General features: G+C 45.2%; 1 protein-coding gene across 1 annotated transcript; it reads right to left on the bottom strand.

The window, feature by feature from the left end:
* Positions 1-283: 283 nt before the first annotated feature.
* Positions 284-22825, bottom strand: Oit3 (oncoprotein induced transcript 3). Its single transcript, XM_041656054.1, has 9 exons — positions 22639-22825; positions 19733-20107; positions 18519-18626; positions 14384-14506; positions 8287-8409; positions 6922-7082; positions 5007-5422; positions 2673-2772; positions 284-1382 (listed from the first exon to the last, which is right to left on the bottom strand). Exons 1-9 carry the CDS (start codon positions 22706-22708, stop codon positions 1209-1211), a joined length of 1650 nt encoding a protein of 549 aa, XP_041511988.1. The 5' UTR covers positions 22709-22825; the 3' UTR covers positions 284-1208.
* Positions 22826-24085: the final 1260 nt, after the last annotated feature.

The raw sequence follows: 24085 nt of genomic DNA, 5'->3' as shown, positions 1-24085 counted from the left end.
TTATAGAGAAGCATTTCTGATCTCTGACCCCAAATTCCCACTCCTTATCCCTTCCCTAATTTCATTAAGTTGAACCAGAATTGCCAATCATCCCATGTGGTAATAAAAGAGAAAAAGAAGAAACTGTTCATTGCAACTACTTTGAGAAAGAAAAAGAAAACTTTGTTGATTATACATAATGTCAGGAGCTAATTGGAATATCAAGGAGCCAAATTCAACTGTAGATAACATTTATCTTTGTAGTTTGATATTTATTTCAATAAAATATATCAAGCACCTGCAAAGTAAGAGTATGGTATAATTTTATACCCTTTCCTTATTGTCTTACCTAGCTGAAGAAACAGAATACCAATGCTCAGGGCACACGGGACCAAAATTTAGTTTTGCTTACAGTTCAGTTCAGCCACTGAACCACTTACATGCATGCTGATAATTTTTAAAATTATTTTATTTTATATGTATGAGTGCTCGGCTTGCATGTGTGTCTATGCACCATCTGCATGTCTGGTGCCTGAGGAGGTCAGAAGAGGCCGTTGAATCCCCTGCAACTGGGGTTACAGACAGTTGTAAGCCACCATGTGGGTGCTGGGAACTAAACTCAGATCCTCTGCAAGAGCAGCCAATGTTCACAAGCACCTTCTGAATTTATCTTTAGGTGAAAACATTTCACCCAAGGCAATATGAAAACACTGAAAAATTCCTATGAAACATCCAACCTATTATATTTTCTCTTATACATTATTTTATTGATAGCTTTCAAATCTCCTATAATATTCCGTATTGGGGTTAGAATTTTAAGACATAATTATTATATGTTTAGGGGCTCATGGGTTATAGTTTTAGTAATTAATTTCTTTAGGTTTGTAAATTGGAATGTTATTCCCAGCACCTCATTTTAGTGGCCCTATTATACCATAAACGAGGTATTTCATTGTAAGAAAGAAATGGAGGAAACAAGAGAGGTGTCCTTCCATGAGGACGACATAGTTCTTCAAATCCAGAAACTGATTTGGCCACACAGGTCAGCAGTGCTGCCTGTGATTTGTACCAACCCAGGGACAAAACCAGCTCGTCAATCCTTTCGTGCGGGGGGAAGGGTTGTCTAAACTCACAGTATATGATTTAAGGAAGCCAGGTGGTCTGGGAGGGTCTCTGATGTTCTAGAGGACATTGGAAGATGCCAGAGAGGAGGGTGGCTGGAAGTGGGGCTAGTCCTCCCAGTCGATGGTGATGGGACCTCCAGTCAGAGTCTGGCTCTGAAGCCCAGCAGAGTCCTCATCTTCCCCCACCTCACGACGCACTCGGCGGTGGCACCCCTGGGCACAGCGGGAGCGTTCATCCAGAACCCCACAAACAAGAACGCGGCAGTGAAGAAATACCTCCTGGAGAGAAGAGAATCATGGTTAAGCTGTGGTACCAACTGTCACTGTGGGCAACGGCTGAGAGCCACCCCACAGGACCCCAAGTGCCATCTCAGCCACAGCAGCAACAACTTGAGGTAGCAGTGACACTCTTGTGTTTATGGACAGGAAGGCGAGAGGTCGGATAAGGAAGTTGTCCAGTCCACACACTTAGAAATATTGGCTGAGTTGGAAGGGAGTCACGTGGGTGCCCTCAAAATCTAGACCCATAACTTTGGCATGCTGAAGAGACTTTAGAGAAACAGCATGTCCTGACATTAGCGTGTCAATCCTGGGCTGGAGTAACACTGGGGTCAAGTACTTCTATTGTGAAGCAGTAGGTCCTTTCTGGAAACATCTGCCTAGGGCAGGTTCAGCTATTGAGCTGGAGTTCTGGAACAACGAGATGACTTGAAAGGACACTTGGTGGCAACGTGGAAGAGAGTGCCACTCTGCTGAGCTTCATTCGGGTTGTGTTTCGACACTGGCGACATCAGCAAAAGCTCGAGTTTGTCACCCAGCCTCTTGGGACAGCCTCTTGCCATCCTGACCCTCATAAACACAGCCTGCTAGGACACTTTCTTCATGTTTGTTCTTCTTGTGTTCGCAATGTAAAAAACTGCCTAATGTTGCACTAAATTGAAGGAGCCGTTATGTTTATTTGGGGGCCTCTTTCCCCCTCTTATGACCATGTTCTATAAACATATCCAGCACACTGTTTTGTCCTTGTGAAGTTGCCAAAAATGTATTTAGATAAAATCATGCTGAGTTAATGATTATGGCATACTAGCAGGTAACTTACTTTTAAAACCTCAAGTTATACTGTTGCTGTTCGCGTCCTACGGCTTTGCAAGCTTGGTAATTTGTCATTTCCCATACATTCCATGTGGAGCATGTCATATTGCGAAGCTGTGTCCTACGATTAGCGTTGTGAGTTCTAGTCTCTTCCCAGTTCATTGCTGCCGTTCTGTGAGATTCCTGCCTAAATCTTTGTTTGAACTGATGATAACACTGGCTTTTCCCCTGATCTGCCCACAAAGATTTCAGATTACGGTCCTATAATACTCTCTGTGCGCAGTCATTTTATGTGGGAGTTGGGTGGGGCAGACAACTGTGACATATATGGATGCCGAGTTTCTTGATAGTTTAACTATATTCTCCCAGAGGTCAGGAGGAAGCTGATCGCAGACTCTCAGAATGTCAATGCGTTGGGACAATGCAAAGGCAGGCTCAGGCATGGGGCTGGGAGACAACGGTATTCGGTTTGCTTACCTTGTGATCTTTGCCCACAAACTTGAAGACGGGGACCTGAAAGTGCTTTGCTAGGTGGTCCCGGGATGAGTACTGCTTCACCGAGTCATCAGAAACACAGCTGGAGGTGGGAGAGAGAGAGCGCATCAGATCTGATCGCTTCCACAGAGGCAGAAAGCAATCCCAGCTAGGGCAGTTGGGCCAGGAGACTTAAAGTGGGTGCAGCAGGCTGGGCTGCATGCCAGCCTGGGGAGAATAAAGGGGAAACGGCATCCCTTCCTGGCAAAGGCATCTCCAGAGCTCATGAAGCTGTACTAAGTATCAAGTCTTCCCATCCTTCATTCATGGAGCCGCAGAGAGTACAACACTTCCTGCTTGATTAAGAGCTGTAGGTATTGGAAGCACAAAGTGTGCTTCAGAGAGACCTTTGGCTAGTAAGGTCGTCTTTCCATTGGTCATGTATTGTTGGAGTCTGGGTTTAGGTATTTACTGGTGTGAGAAGGCTTTTTTAACTTAACACCGATTTCTTATAAGGGACACACGCTCCTGGAGGGGGTACAAAGGGCAATGAGCCATCGCTGTACCCACATTTAAACTTGTCATGTGACAACTGGCCTCAAACGGTTTCATTTCTCTTTTCCCAAATATTACAGCAAGCTGCCCTTTCACAGAGTCTGTGGCCTTCATCGGAGGTCAGTTTGACACATTGCTCCTTGGTTGCTGTCGGGGTAAACTGGGGAAGGACACAGTATCGGACACGCTAAGGTTGGGACTTTAGACATCAAGGGACATTTTATCCTAAGAAGCCAAGGACTGTCTTTGTGTGCTTTGGCCCATTCTAACTCAGTTTGCATCTTGGTTGCATGTGTGCACACGTGTACACGAGGGGCGCACGCATACAGATATGTATTTTTCTCTTCTGTATGTGCTGAGGATCAAGGAAGAAACAGCACAGCTTCTTTGAACTATTTAAACAGAAGGAAAAATCCTTCACCCAGGGTCCAAATAACAAATACATAAGCAGATTTCCCCAGCATTGAGATAAGAGGTGACTCATTCCCAGAAAATGTAAAAAAAAAAAAAAAAAAAAAAATCGGCTTCTAAGCTGACCTCAATGCACGAAGGAGTCACCGTTTAAGGCACTACTGTATAAGAGCAAAACAAGAAGCTGAAGCAAGCTAAAGACTCCCAAGGGAACTGGGCCAACCAGGGAAGAGAAGAAGCCGAGGAGTGTTGTGACACACACTACACCCTTCCCCTGTCTAGAAGGATGCAGTTCCTGATCACCTAAGATGTGTCCCAGCTGCCATTTAGGCCGAGGAAGAACAAAATCTTGACATAAAATAGGGGAGCAGATAGGTTTTCATTGATGTCACACACACCTACAGATCCCAGTCCGGGACCTTTCTGTGATGCCACAGAAATCTCAATATTTATTCCCTAGAATCAACCCAGAATTTCTTCCCTTGGCAACACTACCAACTTCACTCCTTAATTTTATTTTTGTGTATCTATGCATGTGTGAGATGTATGTTCATATGGGTGTACGCCTGTGTCTGTGTGGGTACAGATGTGTGCAGGTGTGGAGGAGAGAGGTCAATGTCGGGTGTCTTCCTGAGTTATTTGCCACCTTTGATTTGTTTTGTTTTGCTTTTTGTTTTTTCGAGACTGGGTTTTTCTGTGTAGCTTTGGAGCCTGTCCTGAAACTCACTGTGTAGACCAGGCTGGCCTAACTCAAACTCACAGAGATCCCACTTGCCTCTGCCTCCCAAGTGCTGGAGTTAAAGGCGTGTACCACCAATGCCCAGCTTTCACTTTAATTTTTGAAGCAAGGTCTCTCCCTGAACCTGGAGCTCATAGATTAGGCAGACTGTTTAATCCCAGGGCAGTGGGCTCCTGGGTTCTGAACTGACAGCCTCGCTCTTGTGGCAGACACTTCACACACTGAGCCATTTTCCCAGCCCCCACTAGCAAAGTTCTGGAAACTAGCTGTTTCAGTGTCTTCCCACAGCCCTCCTCCTTCCTGACTTCCGGTCCCTCTGGGCAAGTTAGTGGATCCTAGTCACAAGGGGTAATTCTCTTTGCCTGTAGTTCTGATCTAATTGAGACTGACACACACTGCTAGTGGCCTGCTGAACTTCCTAGGCATTCCATGGGCATTTCAAGTGTAAAATGATTCACTGTTTTTTCTTAAATCCAATCGTGCCTCAAATTGTAAAATAATAATTAAATTATTTTATACTTTATTATTAATAATAAATATTATTAACAAATATCATTATTTGTTATTAAAATATAATTGAAAATGTAATATATAATATTTAACACACACACGTTGTGGCCAGCAGTACTCACCCGTCCTGGATCAGGTAGTACTTAAGTATCTCGTCCATCTTGGCAGTGGGCGTGGCGAAGCAGCTCTCCACCAGGCTCTCCAGGCCGCTGACGTGCACGAGGGGCTCAATGCCGAAGTAGAGCGAGTCGCGAAGCTTGAGCGAGGGCAGAGTCTCCCGGTAAGGCTCCTCGAACTCGTGGTCCTTGAAGATCTCCAGCGTGAAGGGGAAGATGCCGTGGTTTTGACTCCTGATTTCCAGAGGGGCATTGCGCAGGTTGGGCACGTAGCCTTCAGAGATGGTGTACAGTCGTGGGAACTCGCAGATCACAGGGATCAGCAGTTCGCTGGTCCGAATGATGATGTCCCCGCTGCTCCCAGGGGTCTGCTTGGGCAGACCCGTCACGAGGTTGCTGGCCACGATCTTGTCATTCACCACCTGCGCCAGTCCGGGGTGAAGTGAGACTGTGAGATTTATTTCTAGTTATCTCTCTTCTTACCTTAACATCCTCCAAACACCTGGTATGTCCAACATCACGGATTTCATTCCTGCACCAGAGGGACTTTGGGTTTGAGTGCGCGTGTTTTGGAATGGGGGCTGTTTATCTTGCCCAGGTTGGCCTGAACTGGCCTCGAGTAAATCTGCCTAAGCCGGTTTTCTCTTTGTCGGTTAGTAAGACAGGCAGAGTGAGCAGGAAGCCTTCCTTACAGGCATCCCTCTGGTGCATTAGGCATGAAACCTGATCTAGGGAGATATTCAGCAAATCCCAAGCTCTGCCATCCTGAAGAGGACAGCACAGCATGCTCTCGGCAGGAATACCAGATTTGGGATGCTGCTGCTTCTAAGGAATCCTGGATCCATCCCAAATCAGCACCTGCATAGGTGCCAAGGGGTTTCAGCTGTTTACCACGCCCCCTTCGCAATTCTACTCTACCACCGGGGAGTGGTACCAGCCATTTACAGGACTATTTCATCAGGCTCTCCATAGAAACAATCCATACCACTTGCCTAAATGGTGAAGCCCTGCTCCTCTGTAGCTACCTCGAATGTCACCCACAGTGATTCACCCTCTGACTCACTTCTCAGGACTCATAAACAAATGATCACTAAGGCTTCTTCATGGACCTGTATCCAGTCCTCTGTATAGTATCCATCTTGCACACTGTGGGACCACAGTTCCCAGCTCAATCCCGTCTTTGTGGACTCAAACCTGCTGTCTCCCCAGCTCTCCCTAGCACACACGCAGGACCTACGGAAGCAATCTCTATCCCGTGTCCTTTCCAGTGTCTTTTTCTGGTGAGGATTCCTTGCAGATTACCTTAGCACAGACCTGGAGAATCCCTTAAGATTCTGCTCCTGAACCCCATCCAAAAGGCTCCTTGCTTCTTTGCTTGTGTGAGCCACACACACTTCTACCCACATCTCAGCGAGGTGTCCTTTTCATGGACTCCTAGAGGACAGCCCAGACCTTATTTACATTGTATGTATTGTTATCTCAGTACTGCTGTGTGCTTATTCCAGATCCCTGAGTTTCCAGCGTGGGGGTGTGAGCATGTTTCAGAAAAAACAAAAACAAAAAGAAACAAAAACGACCTTTTAACATCAGCCTGGATCAATGCCTGAACTCACTCACGAGTCACAAATGAACTACCAGCCCCTTGGTCCCTATCATCTTCAGTCTCCAAATAACTAACAGAGGGTGCATCCCGCCTCTTGGTACTGCTGGGGATGATGCAGGAAAACACCTTGCATACAGGTTGCGTAAAACAGGAACGGCTGAATTCTTCATTCCATTCCCTGTGTTCCAGGACCCTGGCGCAGGGCAGAGGATGTTTTGAGCTCAGTTCTTTTGTGTGAATCTATCCCATCAACACAAGCCCCACTGTCCTTCTACCCTCTGTGAACCACCTTCCCTATGTATCCGCCAGGGAACCTACGTCAACCACGGTGCCGCAGGTCTTGAGGGAGAAGACGATGTTGACGTGGGTGCCATTGGACACTCCTCGGCAGGAGTTGTTGGTCAGGAAGAGCTCCAGGCCACCAACCAGCTCCCTAGGGACACTCACTTCGATGGCGCTGGACTTGCACAACACGGGGACTGTGAGAAAGGGGACTCGGTTAGAACATGAAACCCGGCTTGGGGAAAAGACTACAAAACTCCCAGGGGAGCGCTTTCTCCTCCACACAGCCTGCACTTTTGTTCTTCCCTCCAGGAAAGGGCTCAAAGCAAGGTGACGAATACAACCAGGCTCCCTAGCTCCCAAGATTATAGCCAATGGTGCTCTCAAAACACATATTCCTTTTAACAGGAAACAGTGTGGTCAAGCTTCAGATCGACAAACGCCAGCCTGAGGTGTGGCAGGCATGATTCCATGGAGTGAGACACCCCGAGGATGAACTTTGGCGCCAGCACGGTTGACTGGCGACACAGGAAAGACACAGCTGGCAATGGGTTTTAATGGCACAACAGCGCTACTGTGTTTTGACCATTAGTTACTGCCCCATTAACCGGGTAATAAACAGTATTCCCGCACTCTGGAAGCCTTCCAATTGTCCGTGAGCTCCTTAGCAAACTGTAAACTCTGACTATAAAATTCCACTTGACCTTAATATTAAAAAGAGCCTGCTTTTCTGTGGCGGTCTTGCGTCTATTTCCTCTGACCCTGTAAACACCCAGAAGGGTTCTAGATACTTCCATAGTCCCGCCTGTGAACAAACATCTCAGCAGTGAGATGCGCCAAGATATCAGAAATGGGCGCCTGGTCGGTGTCTGCTGGGTGCTGGAATTATTATCCCATACACCAAGAACTAGAAAACAGTTCTCCGAACACTGTTAATGGGGGACGATCCATCATTCCTCCACATTCTAGCTAGTTTGGGCCCATGAAACTGTGGAATAAGGACAGTGCTGATACTTCCAAGTTGAGCGGTCGCCGTACTGTTGATTATAGAAGTCAGAGAACAGCTCAGAGGCAACCAGCAAGGGAAAGTTAGCTTTTCTTGACTTTAAAAAAAGAGACCTTCTTCCACTCCTGTCTGTTTAGAAGACAAGGTCTCACTGTGTGGCTCAGGTTGGCTTTGCACTCAGGCAGAGCTCCCCTGGCCTCCACCTCCCAAGTGCTGAGGTTGCAGATGTGAGCCATCACTCCCGGCCAGGGTGTTCTCTGTTGCACGGTTCCGGAATGGTGACTCAGGGAACTCCTGGCACCCGAAAGATAAGACTCTGACAGTCTTGGGGGAGGGAGGGCAAAGGTAAGGGGAGGAGGGTGTGTAAACCCGAAGGGAGTCAAACCTCGCCCTACCTTGGCAAGTGTGGTTATCTTCAGACAGCACCAAGCCCCTGGGACATGCGCACTGATAGCCCTTCGCGGAGCCCAGGCAAGAATGACTGCAGCCGCCATTGTTATTGTGGCATCCTTCAATGTCTGCAAAGGGAACCGACAAAAATGAGTCCCCATGCGACCCTCTTCTGCAGGAATCCTAGCGTCAATCGCCGGAGATTATTCTCGATTCATGACGGAACCCCTGAGGTCTTATGCGGTCAGCGAAACATGAGGCAACCCACAAACATTTATTAAAGGCCGTGACTGCCAAGAGTCCGTCCACAGCGACGCTTACCGAGGCGCTCCAGGCATTTCAGAGTGTCTTTCAAAGTTTTCCACATCTCTCTGTTGTTTCTCGCATGCTTACAGTGAGGTCATGAACATGTATGGCTAAGACCCAACAACCATTTCTTAACTGTTGTAACATTTAATCTATTTATATAAGTTATAATTTGATAGGCTTATTGATGGATAAAAAGAGATTGAATAACAGTTCACCTGGACCAGCTGGGTGGGTCAGAGTTGCGGCAGACTGATTGGATCGCTGGCCCCTCTCCTAGTCTCCCTAGGAATAAGAGCTCTCTCTGGATATGAAAGGTCTTCGGTAGACTTGGGGCTGGAGACATAGCTCAGTCATAGAGTGTCTGCCTATCACCCCAGAGGTTCCAGGTTCCACCCCTGCCCTAACATGTCAATGACAATAATCTTCATCATCATGACTTTTTATGGGAACTGAACATTATCTTTTAGGTTGAGGACTGTCAAATTCCAACCTGCTACACAGTGTTATAAATAAAGGTTTATTAGCACACATAGGCATGACTATTTGTTGACAATTGTGTATGACTGGACTTTTTTGTTTGTTTGCTTGCTTGCTTGCTTGCTTGTTTTAAACTATAAATGCAGACCTGGGCAGTTTTAATTGATTCTGGATGGTCCACGAAACGTAAAATATTTACCATCAGCACATTATGGGAAAGTTTTGCTGAGCCCTGTGCTAAGTTAAGATGATGGAAGGAGATGTTTTGGATCACCTAAACTGCTCAGGGAGAGATGGAAGCTGATTCTGAAGGATGATAGTAAAAACAGGTTAGTGAAGAAAAAGTTTGAAAAAGGCCAGGCAGTGGTGGCACACGCCTTTAATGCCAGCACTCAGGAGGCAGAGGCAGGTGGATCTCAATGAGTTTGAGGCCAGTCTGGTCAATAGGTGAGTTCCAGGACAGCCAGGGATACACAGAGAAATCTTATCTCAAAAAAAAAAAAAATGTTAGTGGAGCCAGCAGTAAGTTAACTTGATACACACAACTCAGTGTGCTCAGGAAATGTAATAAAGTCACAACAAATGAATCTTTGTTAACTGTTTAGAAACCCAGCTGTAATACTTAAAACATTTATGCAGCGTGTGTGCATGTGTATGTGTGCGTCCAGCAAAGCCACAGTGTGTGAGGTCAGGGGTTGTGGGAGTTGGTTCCCTTCTCTACCATGTGGGTTCTAGAGATCAAATCAGTCCATCAGGTCTGGTGTCTATCAGCCTTACCTGCTGAGACACCTCACAAGATCTAGAAAATCCATATATTTTTAAAGGATATAGGCACTTTGTAGATTTTTAGGCTAGTTGAGATTATGGATAACAAGTTGGGAGAAAATATAAACTATGCTACTATGCTAGGGAGTGTTAAAATCAGTAGGAGTGGTGGTGGTGCACGCCTTTAGTCCCAGCACTTTGGAGGCAGAGGCAGGTGGGTCTTGAGATCAAGCTCCAGACCAGCTGAGGGAACCTAGTGAGGGCATGTCTCAAACAAACATGCAAACAAAAAGCCCCAACACTGGTATGCATTTTTCTTTCTAAAAGAAGGCTTCTCTTCAGTCCTGAGGATAACCCAGGTGCTCACCACACTTAGCCAGCACCCTGGTACCCCCACCTGCAAAAATGACCTTTCCAAAGTCGTTTTATTTTTCTGAGTTGTGATTTCAATATTTTTAAGATGAAGGGCTAACCCTAACTTATCACACTGGGAATTTTCAGTTGTAAAAATTCAAAAGGAAAAGCAGACCAAAGAATACAAACTGCTTTAAAGGGTTTCAACCTTGAGATGGTGGAACAAGATGTTCAGAGCGGAAATACCCTAGCAACAGAGATTGCTAAAAGGGGATCATTTACAAATGCCCTTTTACTCTTCTGTGTTTTCCTATTTATATCACAAACTATTAAAATTTACTTAAAAATTTAAAAGTACAATTAATTTTTAAGAAGCTATAATCATTTAATAGCCGCACTAAAGAAACAAATACATTCAGCCTTTCAATAAAAGTTAAATGTTATAAATAGAAACAGTATTCATAAAGTATTGCTCATATAAACACATAAAATTTTTATCATTTGCTAAATATTTTTCAGTTATGGTTATTAGGTTTTAAGGTTATATGAGTATTAACCATGATAGTCTCAATAAAGTGCTCATGAATAATTACAAATGTTCTTCATGGACTATTTTATTACTATTCAAATATGCAAAAATGATTACACAAAATTATTAAGATTTAGGGAAGATTCCACACATTATCCTTATTCAATAAAATTTATAATAATTTAGCCTTGTTACAAGGACAGCAATTTAATGTTCCAGTTAATGTGTTCTGTATTAATAATGCAAACTTTGTTGGACGGTACTCATAAGTTTTCTCTTTGGGATGGTATTTTATTATTTTGAATGTGATGAGAATACAATGAATTTTAATATACAGATTACAGCTCTATTAATACACAACCTCAATTCCCCTGAAGGACAAATCATATGTCCTCTATAAATAATAACAACTCTGCCATCTACCTCTCCATGGCGCCCTCTGCAGAGAATGTTAGGGGAACTCAGATTTGTGAAAGCAGATGCCATGTCACTTTAGCTGTGACAAGCTCGTGACCTGAGTCCCACGAAACAGTAGCAGATTACTGAATCATACCTGGTACCCCATAGCCATGTGTAAGACTACATCAACTAAAAAGTGAGAGTAATAATAGACAATTTCATCTCTATTCCTTGAAGTTCATCGTTAAGTTTCTGGTTACTAAGCCACGTACACACAACATCTCTGTTACTAAAAGTAGACAATGGGGTTAGCGAGGTGGCTCAGTGGTTAGAGCACTTGCTGCTTTCTAGAGGACCTGGGTTTGATTCCCAGCATCCACATAGTGGCTCACAACAATCTGTAACTCCAATTCCAGGGACTCTGACATCCTTTTCTGCCCCAGATATGCACATGGGGCACAGACATTCATGCACATAGAATACCTATACACATAAAAATAAATAAGTTTTTTTTAAAGAGTAGATTATTTGGGGACAGAAGCGATGGATCAGCGTTACGCTAAGATCACTTGTTTTTCAGTTCCTAGCTTCCATGTGATGACTCACAACTGCCAGTAACTCCAGTTTCAGGAGACCCAGCTCCCTCTCCTCACCCCTCTGGACACCAAACATTTATGTATGCCACATGTACACACATACAGGCAAAATACTCATATACATAAAATAAAATAAATAAGCCTAAAATTTGTAAGTAGATAATTTTATCTCCAAAAATATACTGACTTCCTCCAATAAAAGGAGAAATGACTCAATGTAATGGCAGTTTCTCAAATTTCTAAGACAATAAGATTAATGCAAAAAAAATCAGTAGTCCTCCTTTACACAGATGATAAATGGGCTGAGGAAGAAATCGGAGAAACATCACCCTTCACAATAGTTACAAATAGCATAAAATATCTCGGAGTAACTCTAACTAAACAAGTGGAAGACCTGTATGACAAGAACTTTAAATCTTTGAAGAAAAAAATTGAAGAAGACACCAGAAAATAGAAATATCTCCAGCACTCTTGGGTAGGTAACACAGTAAAAATGGCAATCTTACCAAAATTGCAATGCCCATTAAAATTCCAGCAAAATTCTTCACAGACCATGAAAGAACAGTACTCAACTTCATATGGAAAAGCAAAAAACCCAGGATAGCCAAACAATCCTGTACAATAAAGGAACTTCTGGAGGCATCACAATCTCTGACTTCAAACTCTACTACAGAACTACAGTACTGAAAACAGACTAATATTGGCATAAAAACAGACAGGAGGATCAATGGAACTGAATTGAAGACCCAGATATTAACCCACATGCCTACAAACAACTAATTTTTGACAAAGAAGCAAAAGATATAAAATGGAAAAAAGAAAGCATATTCAACCATTGGTGCTGGCATAACTTGATATCAACATGTAGAAGAATGAAAATAGATCCATATCTATCACATTGCACAAAACTCAAGTCTGAATGGATCAAAGACCTCAACATAAATTCAGCCACACTGAGCCTTATAGAGAGAAAGTGGGCAGTACACTTGAATGCATTGGCACAGGGAACCACTTCCTAAATATAACCCCAACAGCACAGACACTGAGAGAAACAATCAATAAATGAAACCTCCTGAAACTGAAAAGCTTCTGTAAAGCAAGGGACATGGTCAACAAGATAAAACAACAGCCTACAGAAAGGGGAAAGATCTTCACTAACCCCACATCAGACAGAGGTCTGATCTCCAAAATATACAAAGAACTCAAGAAATTGATCACCAAAAGAACAAATAATCCAGTAAAAAAAAATGGGGTACAGACCTAAACAGAAATCTCTCAACAGAGGAATCTAAAATGGCTGAAAGACACTTAAGGAAATGTTCAACATCCTTAGCCACCAGAGAAATGCAAATCAAAACAGCTCCTGAGATTCCATCTTACACCTGTAAGAACAGCTAAAATCACAAACTCTGATGACAACTTATGCTGGATAGGATGTGGAGTAAGGGAGCACTCCTGCATTGCTGGTGGGAGTGCAAGCTGGAACAGCCCCTTTAGATATCAGTATGGAGATTTCTCAAAAAAAATTAGGAAACAACCTACCTCAAGACCCAGCAATACCACTTTTGGGTATATATCAAAAGGATGTTCAATCATACCACAAGGATATGCGCTCAACTCTGTTTATAGCAGCATTGTTTGTCATAGCCAGAACATGGAAACAACTTAAATATTCCTCGACCAAAGAATGGATAAGGAAAATGTGGTACATTTACAAATGGATTACTACACAGCTGAAAAAAAATAATGACATCTTGAGATTTGCAGGCAAAAGGATGGATCTAGAAAACATTATTTTGAGTGAAGTAATCCAGACCCAGAAAGACAAATATTATATGTACTCACTCATAAGTGGTTTTTAGGCATAAAATGAAGAAAACCAGCCTACGATTCACAATTCCATAGAACCTAGGCAACAATGAGGACCCTAAGAGAAACATACATGGATCTAATCTATATGGGAAGTAGAAAAAGACAAGATCTCCTGAGTAAATTGGGAGCATGGGGACCATAGGAGAGGGTAGAAGGGGAGGAGAGAGGAAGGGAGGGGAGCAGAGAAAAATGTATAGCTCAATAAAATCAATTTTTAAAAAAAAATCACCCATGGAATTTGTTAAAAATTCTAAGTTCTGAGGCCCCATCCCAGCCTGGTGAAGCTGACTTCCCCACTCACAAGAGTCCTGGTGGGGGCTGAGTGGGAGGCCAGTCTCGGGACCAGGAAGGTTGAGAAAGGGGCTGTGGAGCATGCTCCGTTCCCGGTGCCTGCTGCCTGCTGCTCTGAGCTTCTTGCCAACAGCCTCGGGCACCTACCCGTTATCTAGAAACACAGTCACCTCAGCTTGACCCCAGACCACTCAGTCCGAATCTGCACCTCTACAAGATCCTGTGGGATTTGTGGGCACACTGAAGTTTGAGAAAAATGGGCATTACTCCACCTTAGCTTCCCACAGCGTCTTACTACTGGGAAACCCCTCCTCTTCAATCTTGAAGACAAAATCAATACTGAGTTCTGTCCACAGCTAAAGTGCCCTCCGTGCCCAGAACCCCGTTAGTCACCTCATGCTGACAAACTGTTATTTGCCTCTAACAACAGGGCACCTTCCCAAACGCCAAGAGCAAGCCAGAGGCTCGCTTTGGACGCTCAGTTTGCTTCCCCTCCTTATCCAGTCTTACCTTCACACGTTTTCCCATCGCTCCTCAGCACGCGGCCGACCCCGCACGCGCAGCGGTGTGAATTTTTGAGGTTTACACAGATCTCACTGCAGCCGCCATTATTCTGTTCACATTCGTTGTCATCTGTAGAAGAAAAACCATACCGCTGACGCTGACACATCGTTGAGCAACCTCTCCCTGTCCCCAGCCCCTGAACTGAATCCCCACCCTTTCTCAGATGCTGCTAAATCTCCTACTGTGGATCAGCACAGACACAAGCACTGGCCTGGTCTCCCCAGCCAAGCTGTTCGTTCACCTGCCTTCTGCTTGTTCTCTGCCAAGCGGAAGGTATCCGAACACTTGTTGAATTCCCATCTTTCAGGGTAGAAACTACGGGGCTGGCAAGATGGCTGAGCTCTCTGCTAACCCCTCCAGCCTGAGTTTGATTGGGGTCCACATGGTGAAAGGTAAGAGTGGACATCTAGAAGTTGTCCTGTGATCTTCACACGCATGGCATGGCACACGGGCATGCATGCACAATAAATACAGAAATATAATAAGGTAAGACTATGGGAGAAAATGAGGTTCCTTTTGTCAGCTGGGTATGCTTATTCGTTTTTATGGAAACCCTCTTTCTCAAATGAGTTCATGAAAAATTGTTAAATGCAAGATTATATATTGGGTTTTGTTTTAATGCATAGAAGGAGCTTACAGTGCAGAAGGAAATAGCTAGCAAAGCACTGTGTGAGACAGTCTTCTGGTACTACATGGCAAACCACTCTCAAAAATCAACTCTAAAAATGAAAATATTCTCAGCCGGGCTTGGTGGCACACACCTTTAATCCCAGCACTTGGGAGGCAGAGGCAGGTGGATCTCTGTGAGTTGGCAGCCAGCCTGGTCTACAGAGCGAGTGGCAGGACAACCAGGGCTACATAGTAAAACCCAAATTTTTTTTTTAAAAAGTATTCTCACATTATATTTAAGAAATGATTTTTAGTCTATAAAATATCTATGAGCTATGCATAGATTCTTGCTGAAAATAACACACACACACACACACACACACACACACACAAAATGGACACGAAATGCCTGTCTCCTGCAGAGCAAAGGATGCTGAGAATGAAGTGTGTCTCAGCTCCTAGGAAGGAACCTGGATTCAGGATGGGAGCCAAGGGCTGGAGCTAAATGCTCACAGTGAATCAGAACATTGTTTTGGACCCAGGCAAGGAGATGGGGTGGGTGGAGTTCCATTTATATCCAGAGCCCCAGAGTAGGTGCCTCCCTCTGAGGCTTTGGTCATGGTCTAAGCAAACCCAAAAGTTCATGTGTTGGAAGTTTGGCCCCCAGGGCGATGTTATGAGGTAGTGGCCATTGGAGGTGACTGATGTGGTTCTTGTGGGGTCCCTGCTCTCACCACCTTCATGTCTTTGCTTGTGTTCCTGGAATGCCATCTCCCACCAGACCTTCCCGGGAGCTGAGCCACTGATGGCAACCCACCCCTGAGCCTCCCTGAATTGTGAACCCCGCTTTTTTTTCTTCATAACCTACTGAGTGTCAGCTATTACATTATAGTAACAAGAGGGACTAATAAATATTTTAATAAAATCGAGGGTAAAATTCTGCTGCAGGTAGCAATTAGGGGGCTCCCTGCAGGAGGCCCAAAGGGAGAGATCCGTGTGCAGTGGACCCCCTGGGCCAGGGTGCTGCCATGGTTACAGCATGGATTCACACTTCCCACTCACCAGGGATGTAGATCTTGATCTCAGAAACTGATGTGCAGTTGGGCCTGGAAAGCTGCTCTGGAGTAGATCATCCTTGGAGCAGGTGGGAGGGGCAGAGAGCCACAGAAATCCCCTAATGCTACATGAGGGTCTAGCATAAAACACTGCAGACAGCTCACAGTGAAAGTGATCAGGCAAGATAACTGGAGGCTTTGAACTGGTAATAAAAGAACAACCCTGAAGTCTGTACAAGCATCTTTTTAAACTAGAAAAAAAAATGAAAGAAAGGAACTATGGGCCGGAGAGATGACTCAGAGGTTGAGAGCACTGGCTGTTCTTCCAGAGGACCAGGTTCAATTCCCAGCACCCACATGGCAGTTAACAACTGTCTGTAAATTCCGTCCCATGGGGATCTGACACCTTCACACCAATGCACATAAAATGAAGCTAAATACATCATAAAAAGAAAGAAAGGAAGAAAAGGAACTAAATAAATCACAACTGAAAAGAAGCCAAGATTTAGAGCTTGCAGACTAGAAACTATGGTCAGTAAGATGAGAGTCTCATGTAGCCCATGATGGCCTAGAAGGCACTATGCAGAAGAGGCTGGCCTTGAACTCCTGATCTTCCCTTTCCACACTCCAAACGCTGGGATTCCAGCTGTGTGCCACCATGCCTGCCTAGATCCTAACTGGACCCTGACTTCTCCACTGGTGCAGGGCACCAGGGAGGGCAGGAGGCCAGCAGCTTCCTGACTGTGGGTATGACCCCACCGATGCCAGCACTTCTTCCAGGCCTCTAAGGCAAGCCTGGGCTGTTACCCTTGGGACTGTTTCTTCTTTTTATTTTTTAATGGGAGGAAGAAATTAACTTCTACTTATGTTGTCTAATGTTACACAGGGCTGTTATTTCTATCCAGCGTAGGAATCGTGACCACTAGCAACTCCACACGCGTGTTTACACCCTAGAGAAAGCGTCACGAGTGGAGTAAGGTGTCACTTGTATGTGAACTTTACAGATAGAATAATTCTGTATGGTGCCGTGTGGTCCATCCACACAGCAATACTAAAACACAGAGATGAAGTGGGAAGGAAGCAGGCTGAGGTCTGAGCAGCAGCCAACCCCAGAGGATGGTGGGGTCCAGCTGGTTGGAACATCAACATTCTATTTTCACTTAAAAGAGAAAGGGAAACAAATTTTAACTGGGTACATGTGCATCTGCCTTGTTATCTTCTTACTCCTTCCCTCTGCCTAAAAAAAGCTAATTAAAGAAATAATTAAAATTGTTGGGTTAGCTCGTTGAGTAAAAGGGCTCACTGCCCAGCCTGACCACCTAAGTGTGATGCTGGGACCAGCTTGGTGGAAAGAGAGAACCATCTCTGGCAAGTTGTTCTTGACCTACCACATACACAATAAATAAGTGTAACAAAAAGTTTAAAATTGTTTCATTTACACAAAAACTGAATTGAAGCTAAAGCTGACCTGCTTACATAGCACAGAAGCCTACCTGCCATCGTCTTGCTGGAGCCCACAGGAACGTGGGGGCTTTCACTAGGCAAAGATGTCTAAGCAATAATAGTGTTAAGAAGAGATAAGTGTGATGGGATGCCACGTTGGAGGCAAAAAGAAAAAGTCAATAAGTAAAAATATATTTGCACTGATGGGCAGTGGTGATGAATGCCTTTAAGCCCAATACTTCAACACTTGGGAGGAAGAGGCAGGTGAATCTCTGAGTTCAAGGCCAGCCTGGTCTACAGAGTGAGTTCTAGGATAGCCAAGGATACACAAAGAAATACTTGCATTTTTATATCTACCCAAAGGAAATATGCATAAGAAAATAACACGTTTTGGAACCTACTTTGAAATGATTTTTATAACACATCTCAATTTGAATGCCCAATTTTTCATTTTTCTTTTTCTTTTCTTTTTTGAGACAGTCTTGTCTATGTAGCTCAGGGTGGTCTTGAACTCACCATTTTCCTGCCTCAGTCTCCTCAGTGCTAGGGTTACAGGAATGCTCCACACCTTAATGGATGCCAACTTTTAGCAGAAACACTTAGTCTCTATTTACAGTTAGTAAAAACAGACAGAATTTAGTCATTTGAGTTATCCCAGGCATTTTTCATTTGCCAATTATCGAATCAAAAATTGATTTTTATATTAAAATTTAGTAAAATTAATATTCAAATCCTCAGACACACTGGCCGCTTTTCAATGGCTCCATAATCACAAGGGACCAGGACCGCGAGAGACAACAGTGCGTTTCCGACCTCCCTCTCCACACCATGCGCTTGTAAGGCGCTTTAGTTATGACCGACTGTGACCAGCTCAATTGCAAATGGTCCTAGACTAAGAGGGATGGCTGCAGGGCCCTGATGTGTCCCTCCACTCCTGAGGGTCCCTTTCCAGCTTGTGAGGAGTTCTTTCTTACCAAGGCATGTCTGTCCATCTGGGCCCAGCGAGGTTCCCGGGGAGCATGCGCACTCGGTGGCGTCCTCGCAGCTACCATGGCAGACCTCATCACAGATGTCATAGAAATCTACGGAAGGACAACGATTATCTGCTGTGAGTGGCGAGGCTCAAGGGACTCTCTCTTTGGAGTAGTCTCATGAATGCAGCCATGGGCTCCAATTCCCAGAACACCATCCTGACGTTTTTCATGGTTCAGGGCTGCATTGCCCACTGGAGAGAGATCAGCTGTTCAGATGATTGACCCCCAGCTAGAGTGGGAGTGGCCCACTGGTGGCCAGAGGACCAGTGTGGAAGAGCTAGGAACTACGGGTGAGGTCATGTTTCACTGTGGACTCTCCAAAATGTGTACAGGAACTGGGGACACCAGCTTCTGAGAGGCCCTTGGTTTGAGCCCTGCCCTCAAGGATGCTTACAGAGTCTCCAGCTTTGGGGGACTGGAGAGATGGATCAGGGTTAAGGGCACTGACTGTTCTTCCAGAGGTCCTGAGTTCAATTCCCAGCAACCACATGATGGCTCATAACCATTTGTAATGAGATCTGGTGCCCTCTTCTGGCCTGAAGGCAGACATACAGGCCCAACACTGTATAAATAATAAATAAATCTTTATTTTTAAAAAATCTCCAGATTTTGATGTGATTAATCATATAGAAATTCACTTAAAAGTATTATTGATGTCGGGGGCTGGAGAGATGGCTCAGAGGTCAAGAGCATTGCCTGCTCTTCCAAAGGTCCTGAGTTCAATTCCCAGCAACCACATGGTGGCTCACAACCATCCGTAATGAGGTCTGGTGCCCTCTTCTGGCCTGCAGGAATACATACAGACAGAATATTGTATACATAATAAGTAAATAAATAAATATTTTTAAAAAAGTATTATTGATATCACACCACCTCTTCTCATTGTATACATTTCTGAAAAGCAACGACAGTGAGCACCATGCGGATGTCTGGGCATTTATCTGTCCACCTATTGATCACACAGCAACAGGTATCTCCAGAGGGTTCTTCCGTGCTCAGAAGGTTGGAAATCTATCACTTCTAATTCGATAATGTTTGAACGAATAGACTTAAAGTAAACCTGGGTCATAATAACTGGGATTCATATGGTGCTTTTCTCTTTAACGCCATCGGTGGCCTTGCTGGGGAAGGAAGAGGGCGAGGAAGGTACTTACGGCCACAGTAGACGTGGAAGCAGACACTGGGCTTGGCCAGCCGATAAACATAGTAGCCTCCGGGGCAGGCCTTGACCTCCACCGTGGTGTTCCAAAGGCAGCAGTTCCCTTTGAAGCTGGCACAGGCCTGGCGTTGCACGATGCCGTCACTTTCTACAGGGTGGCTGCCGTTGAGCCAGACAGGTGCATGGGTCCCACAGTGGTTTTCTGGTATGCAGAAGGTGGGCATGGCATCTCCTGCCATACCCGTGAAGCGATACCATTCCCCATCCATATGGTTGTCGCAGAGAGGCTGGCTTTGAGACTCGTCGAACTGGTGGTCGGTGTTCCTCCAGGGCTCGTTCAGGCTGATGTAAGCCGAACAGGGATCTAGGGCTGGGAAGGAAAGGGGACTCAGAGAGACCTGGTGGTGTTTCAGCTCACAGTGCCAACAGCTACAACCACCTCAGTCTTTTTCAAACAAAAAGTGTGTGTGTGTGTGTGTGTGTGTGTGTGTGTGTAGCCAGATGTCAATCTCAGGCATCCTTCCTTAGGAGCCATTTTCTTTCTTTTCTTTAGACAGGTCTCTCTTTGACCTAGGACTCACTGGTTAGGCTAAACTGTCTGACTAGTGGGTCCCAAGAATCCTCCTGTCTCCACCTCCTTGGTTCTGGGATTAAAAATCTGTGTCATGCCTAGTAGAGTTACAGCTGAGCTTGGTGTATATGAGCGCCAGCATTCCCACTAGCACTACAATGGATACACAAATGAATGAGAAAATAAATCAATATACCAAGAGAATCATGTATAAGAGGAATTAGGTATTTTGATTCGAAGATAAGGACGGATGTTTATGGAAAAGCATATTTCAATCCAGCTATCCAGTCACGCGAGAGACTGTATTACGATGCAGTTAGCATCCCATTTTGGGAAATTAAGAAAGAAAAGAAAGGAGGAAAGCCTTGAATTACTTTTGCAAAAATGACAGTCAGAATCTTGCATCAGTGTGAAGTCTGACGGAATAAAGGGCATGGAAAGCTCGTTCCAAGGAAAGGGAAAAGGTCTGAGGCACACAGCCCGGAGCTTTGAAATGCACAGCAACCTGACAGGTGGACAGGGGAAATAACTTGACAGTCTGGGGAAAGAAGTGATTAGGACATTGAACTTTCTGGAAATGACATTTGCAGAGTTGTCGGTGGCACAGGCAACCTTTTCTTCAAGTTCTGCGGCTCCTCCCAAAGTCTTTAAAAACGCCCTTAAGCTGTCCCGGCTGAGTGCTAGCTGGCAATTCAGTGTTCCCTGGAGCGGAAGATATATCCTCAAATTCCCTCACCTCTCCAAGGGAAAAATTTCCTCCTCAAATTCCCTCACCTCTCCAAGGGAAAAATTTCCTCCTCTGCCCCGCTGGCTGTGGTGCTTTGGCCAAGCGAGACTTCCAGCGCAATTCCACAGGTGATTATAAGCTCATAGGGACATTCCACTCCTCCCCTGCTCAAATTTTACGAGAAATGGTTAGTCGCTTAACCTCTAATGGCATTGACAGCAAGTCCCATAATGACTCTTCCATGATTTCTAAAGTTTTCCTTACAACTAAATGCCATTTCTTATACTGTTGCAAACTCATGCCTTCCCGTTGCAGAGGATCGACGGCAGAAAGAAGAGAAACGACCCTGGCATATGCTGTGCAACCCCACAGGGAATGCCACACAAACAGCCGCTAGATATTGTCTAACACTAAATGCTTCCACCCTCTTTTAAAACATTCATTCTGTGTCAAATCCCGATTTCAGTCTCAATGTGGAGCCAAGAACGTGGTGTTACACAAATTGATCCTAATTAGCTCATACCATCCTTAACACCGGGGCGTGAAAGAGAAGAGCCCTATGTGTTCCTCTCAAAATCCGGCTCCCCTCTAGAGGGCTCAGTGTCTCAGGACACTCAGGAGCATCTTGGCTCCTGTACAAGGACCAACCACAGGGTGTGAGCAGACATCTGTGTCCCCATCTTGTCATCCTGGAGACTGGCATACCTGCGAGCCTCCCTTCACTACCCAGATCGTAGTCTTTGCGGCCCCTGTATCGTTGCTGCGTCTGGAAGCTCCCCACCCCTTGCCTCTTCCGTTCTACCTCCTCTCCTTTCTTGTGTTCCAGTCAGTGAACTGGCTGGCATCTTATTAACTAAAGCCTATAGTCGCTCACAATGTCTTGGGTTTTGTCTACATCGTTGCCTGTCCCAGGATGCCATCCAGAACACTGCATTACATGTAGCCTTCATCTCTCCTCAGGGCTCAAACTTATTTTTAATGTATATACTCAAAGGTGCCAGAGCTTGGCCCAAGTCACTGCAGAGAAACAAATCTATTCTAGTCACATACCAAGCAGAAGTGCCCAGAAGGATCCTCGTTGGCCAGTTTTCTGCCAAGCCTGAGAGGAACAGCTTAAGAGTTCTTTGGTCTGTGCAAAAAGCCATTCATATTTTTAAAGGCCAAACTTAACAAACATGTTATCCAGATCTGTGCCCTTTACAGGGACAGAACGTTCGGTCCCTTTTATTCTTTAAGGGAAAGGCCCTACCCTCATCTCTAAAAGAAAAGAATCATTTCCATTCTTCAAGTGGGAGCTCGAGAGTGCTTGCACGAGAAAGGGATTGGAATTCCTTTCCACGCGCGCTCCAAGAACGAGTTAGCTCCAGGAAGGTTGAGCGACAACAGAGAGCCATGGAGCTCTGGACACTCAGGCGGGAGGATAAAGGAGCAAGCAGCAAAAATTCTCCAGGCATAGATCCTTGTAGGCCCAGTGACTTTTTACCACAAATGTGGGGGTCAGTATTTAAGGCCCCATTATATAGTCCTAACATTTGGCATACAATAAATAGCAAACAGCAACAACAAAAAGTGCATTGTATCACATTCTTGACCCAAGACTCACCTCTGGGCCACCCTGGGGTGACAGTGCTGAACAGGCAGGTGAGCAGCAGGAACAGGGGCATCTTTCTCATCCAGCTGCCAGGAACAGAGTGGAAATCTTTTTAACACTATTTTTCCTTTGTTCTTTCTTCGAGTACTTAGGGAAAAAATTCCCTTTGGGCTCTTAGGAAGCGAATCTGTATCAGCGCTGGCTGGGACCTTATGGTGCAGCATAGGAGGGTGAGTGGTACAAAGAGCCGACCACTCTGGCCTTGACCCCAGATAGAGCCTGCTTTCCACTGCTAACAGTGCTATTGTCCTGATAGATGTCTTCAGAGGCGGGAAAAACCCCACCTCACCACCCCTCATCCTTCTATTGTTTTTTGTTTTTTTTTTTCTCTGAAGAATTCGCTGTAATGGAGTCTTCGCTATCTTATCCAGAAGGGAACTCTTACTGAGCGACATCCCCTCATGTCAAAATCTTTTTGGTGACTTCTAGGAACTGGCTTCCTGATGCTGCAGCCACGGTATTGTTCAGGCTTCCCCAGTGGGAACAGGATAAGCCACTTAGTCGGGACTGGTGATTGAGGACATGTCTCGATCTGACAGTCCAGGAGCTGACAGGAGCACACACGAGGTCGTGAGGAGCCTGAGAGGGGCTGGCATTCTCTCAAGGAAGCTCCTAGGTTTGTCTCATTCTGGTCTCCCGTCTCGAGGTCTCCTAAGTAGAGACCTTCACGCGGGCATCGTCAACCCCAGTGGTAGAGCCTGGTGTCATTATGATGCATTTCTTCCCACGTAACAGAGGTATTAGGGATTATTGATTTAACCAATTCTCACACTAAACTAGGGGCAGGAACTTAAAATTAAGAGCTACCATTAAATTAACAAAATCCTGGAAAGTTCAAAATTGCCAAGAGTTTTCCTTTTCTCTTCCTCTGCCTTCCAAGTGCTGGGATTAAAGGCATGCACCACCACCACCCGGCTGGAGTTGTACTTTTGACCAGAGGGAACCTCTGGGGACTCTCACATGACATACCACCAGGCCTGGTTGCAGTAGCAACTGTAGGTGTGAGGGTTTGAAGGTTCCTGGTATTTTAGACTGTGGACACCAAGAAACAGCAATTCCAATAAAAGACCATGCGGAGGGAAAGATCAGAGGGGTAGGTCAGAAATCACCAGAGAGCCCTTATCCAGTGACAGATGGAGGCAGATTCAAAGACCCATGGCCAAACATTGGGCTGACCTTGGGGAGTCCTGCTGAGGAGAGGGAGGAGAGATTGTAGGAGCCAGGGGGTCAGAGACCTCACAAAAAAACCCATAGAAAAGGCTAGCCAGGCTCATGGGAGCTCATAGAGTCTGAACTAACAGCCAGGGACCTGTGTGGGACTGACCTAGGCCCTCTGCATTCATCAGACAGTTGTGTAGCTTGGTCTATTTGTGGGACTCCTGGCAATGGGATCAAGAGC

Source organism: Microtus oregoni, unplaced genomic scaffold, assembly GCF_018167655.1.
Source record: "Microtus oregoni isolate MIOR12 unplaced genomic scaffold, Mior012 000007F_ref0000211, whole genome shotgun sequence".
NCBI lineage: Eukaryota > Metazoa > Chordata > Mammalia > Rodentia > Cricetidae > Microtus > Microtus oregoni.
The sequence above is the reverse complement of the archived record's forward strand: the minus strand, read 5'-3'. Positions and strand labels throughout refer to the sequence as shown.

Bases quoted from the DNA above. Each gene is read 5' to 3' on its own strand.
- Oit3 (XM_041656054.1), bottom strand. From the start codon at position 22,708: ATGAGAAAGATGCCCCTGTTCCTGCTGCTCACCTGCCTGTTCAGCACT. The intron at 20,108-22,638 runs GTGAGTCTTGGG...TTTCCTTCCCAG, and splicing joins CACCCCAGGGTGGCCCAGAG to CCCTAGATCCCTGTTCGGCT. The intron at 1,383-2,672 runs GTAAGCAAACCG...TCTTCTCTCCAG, and splicing joins TTGTGGGCAAAGATCACAAG to GAGGTATTTCTTCACTGCCG.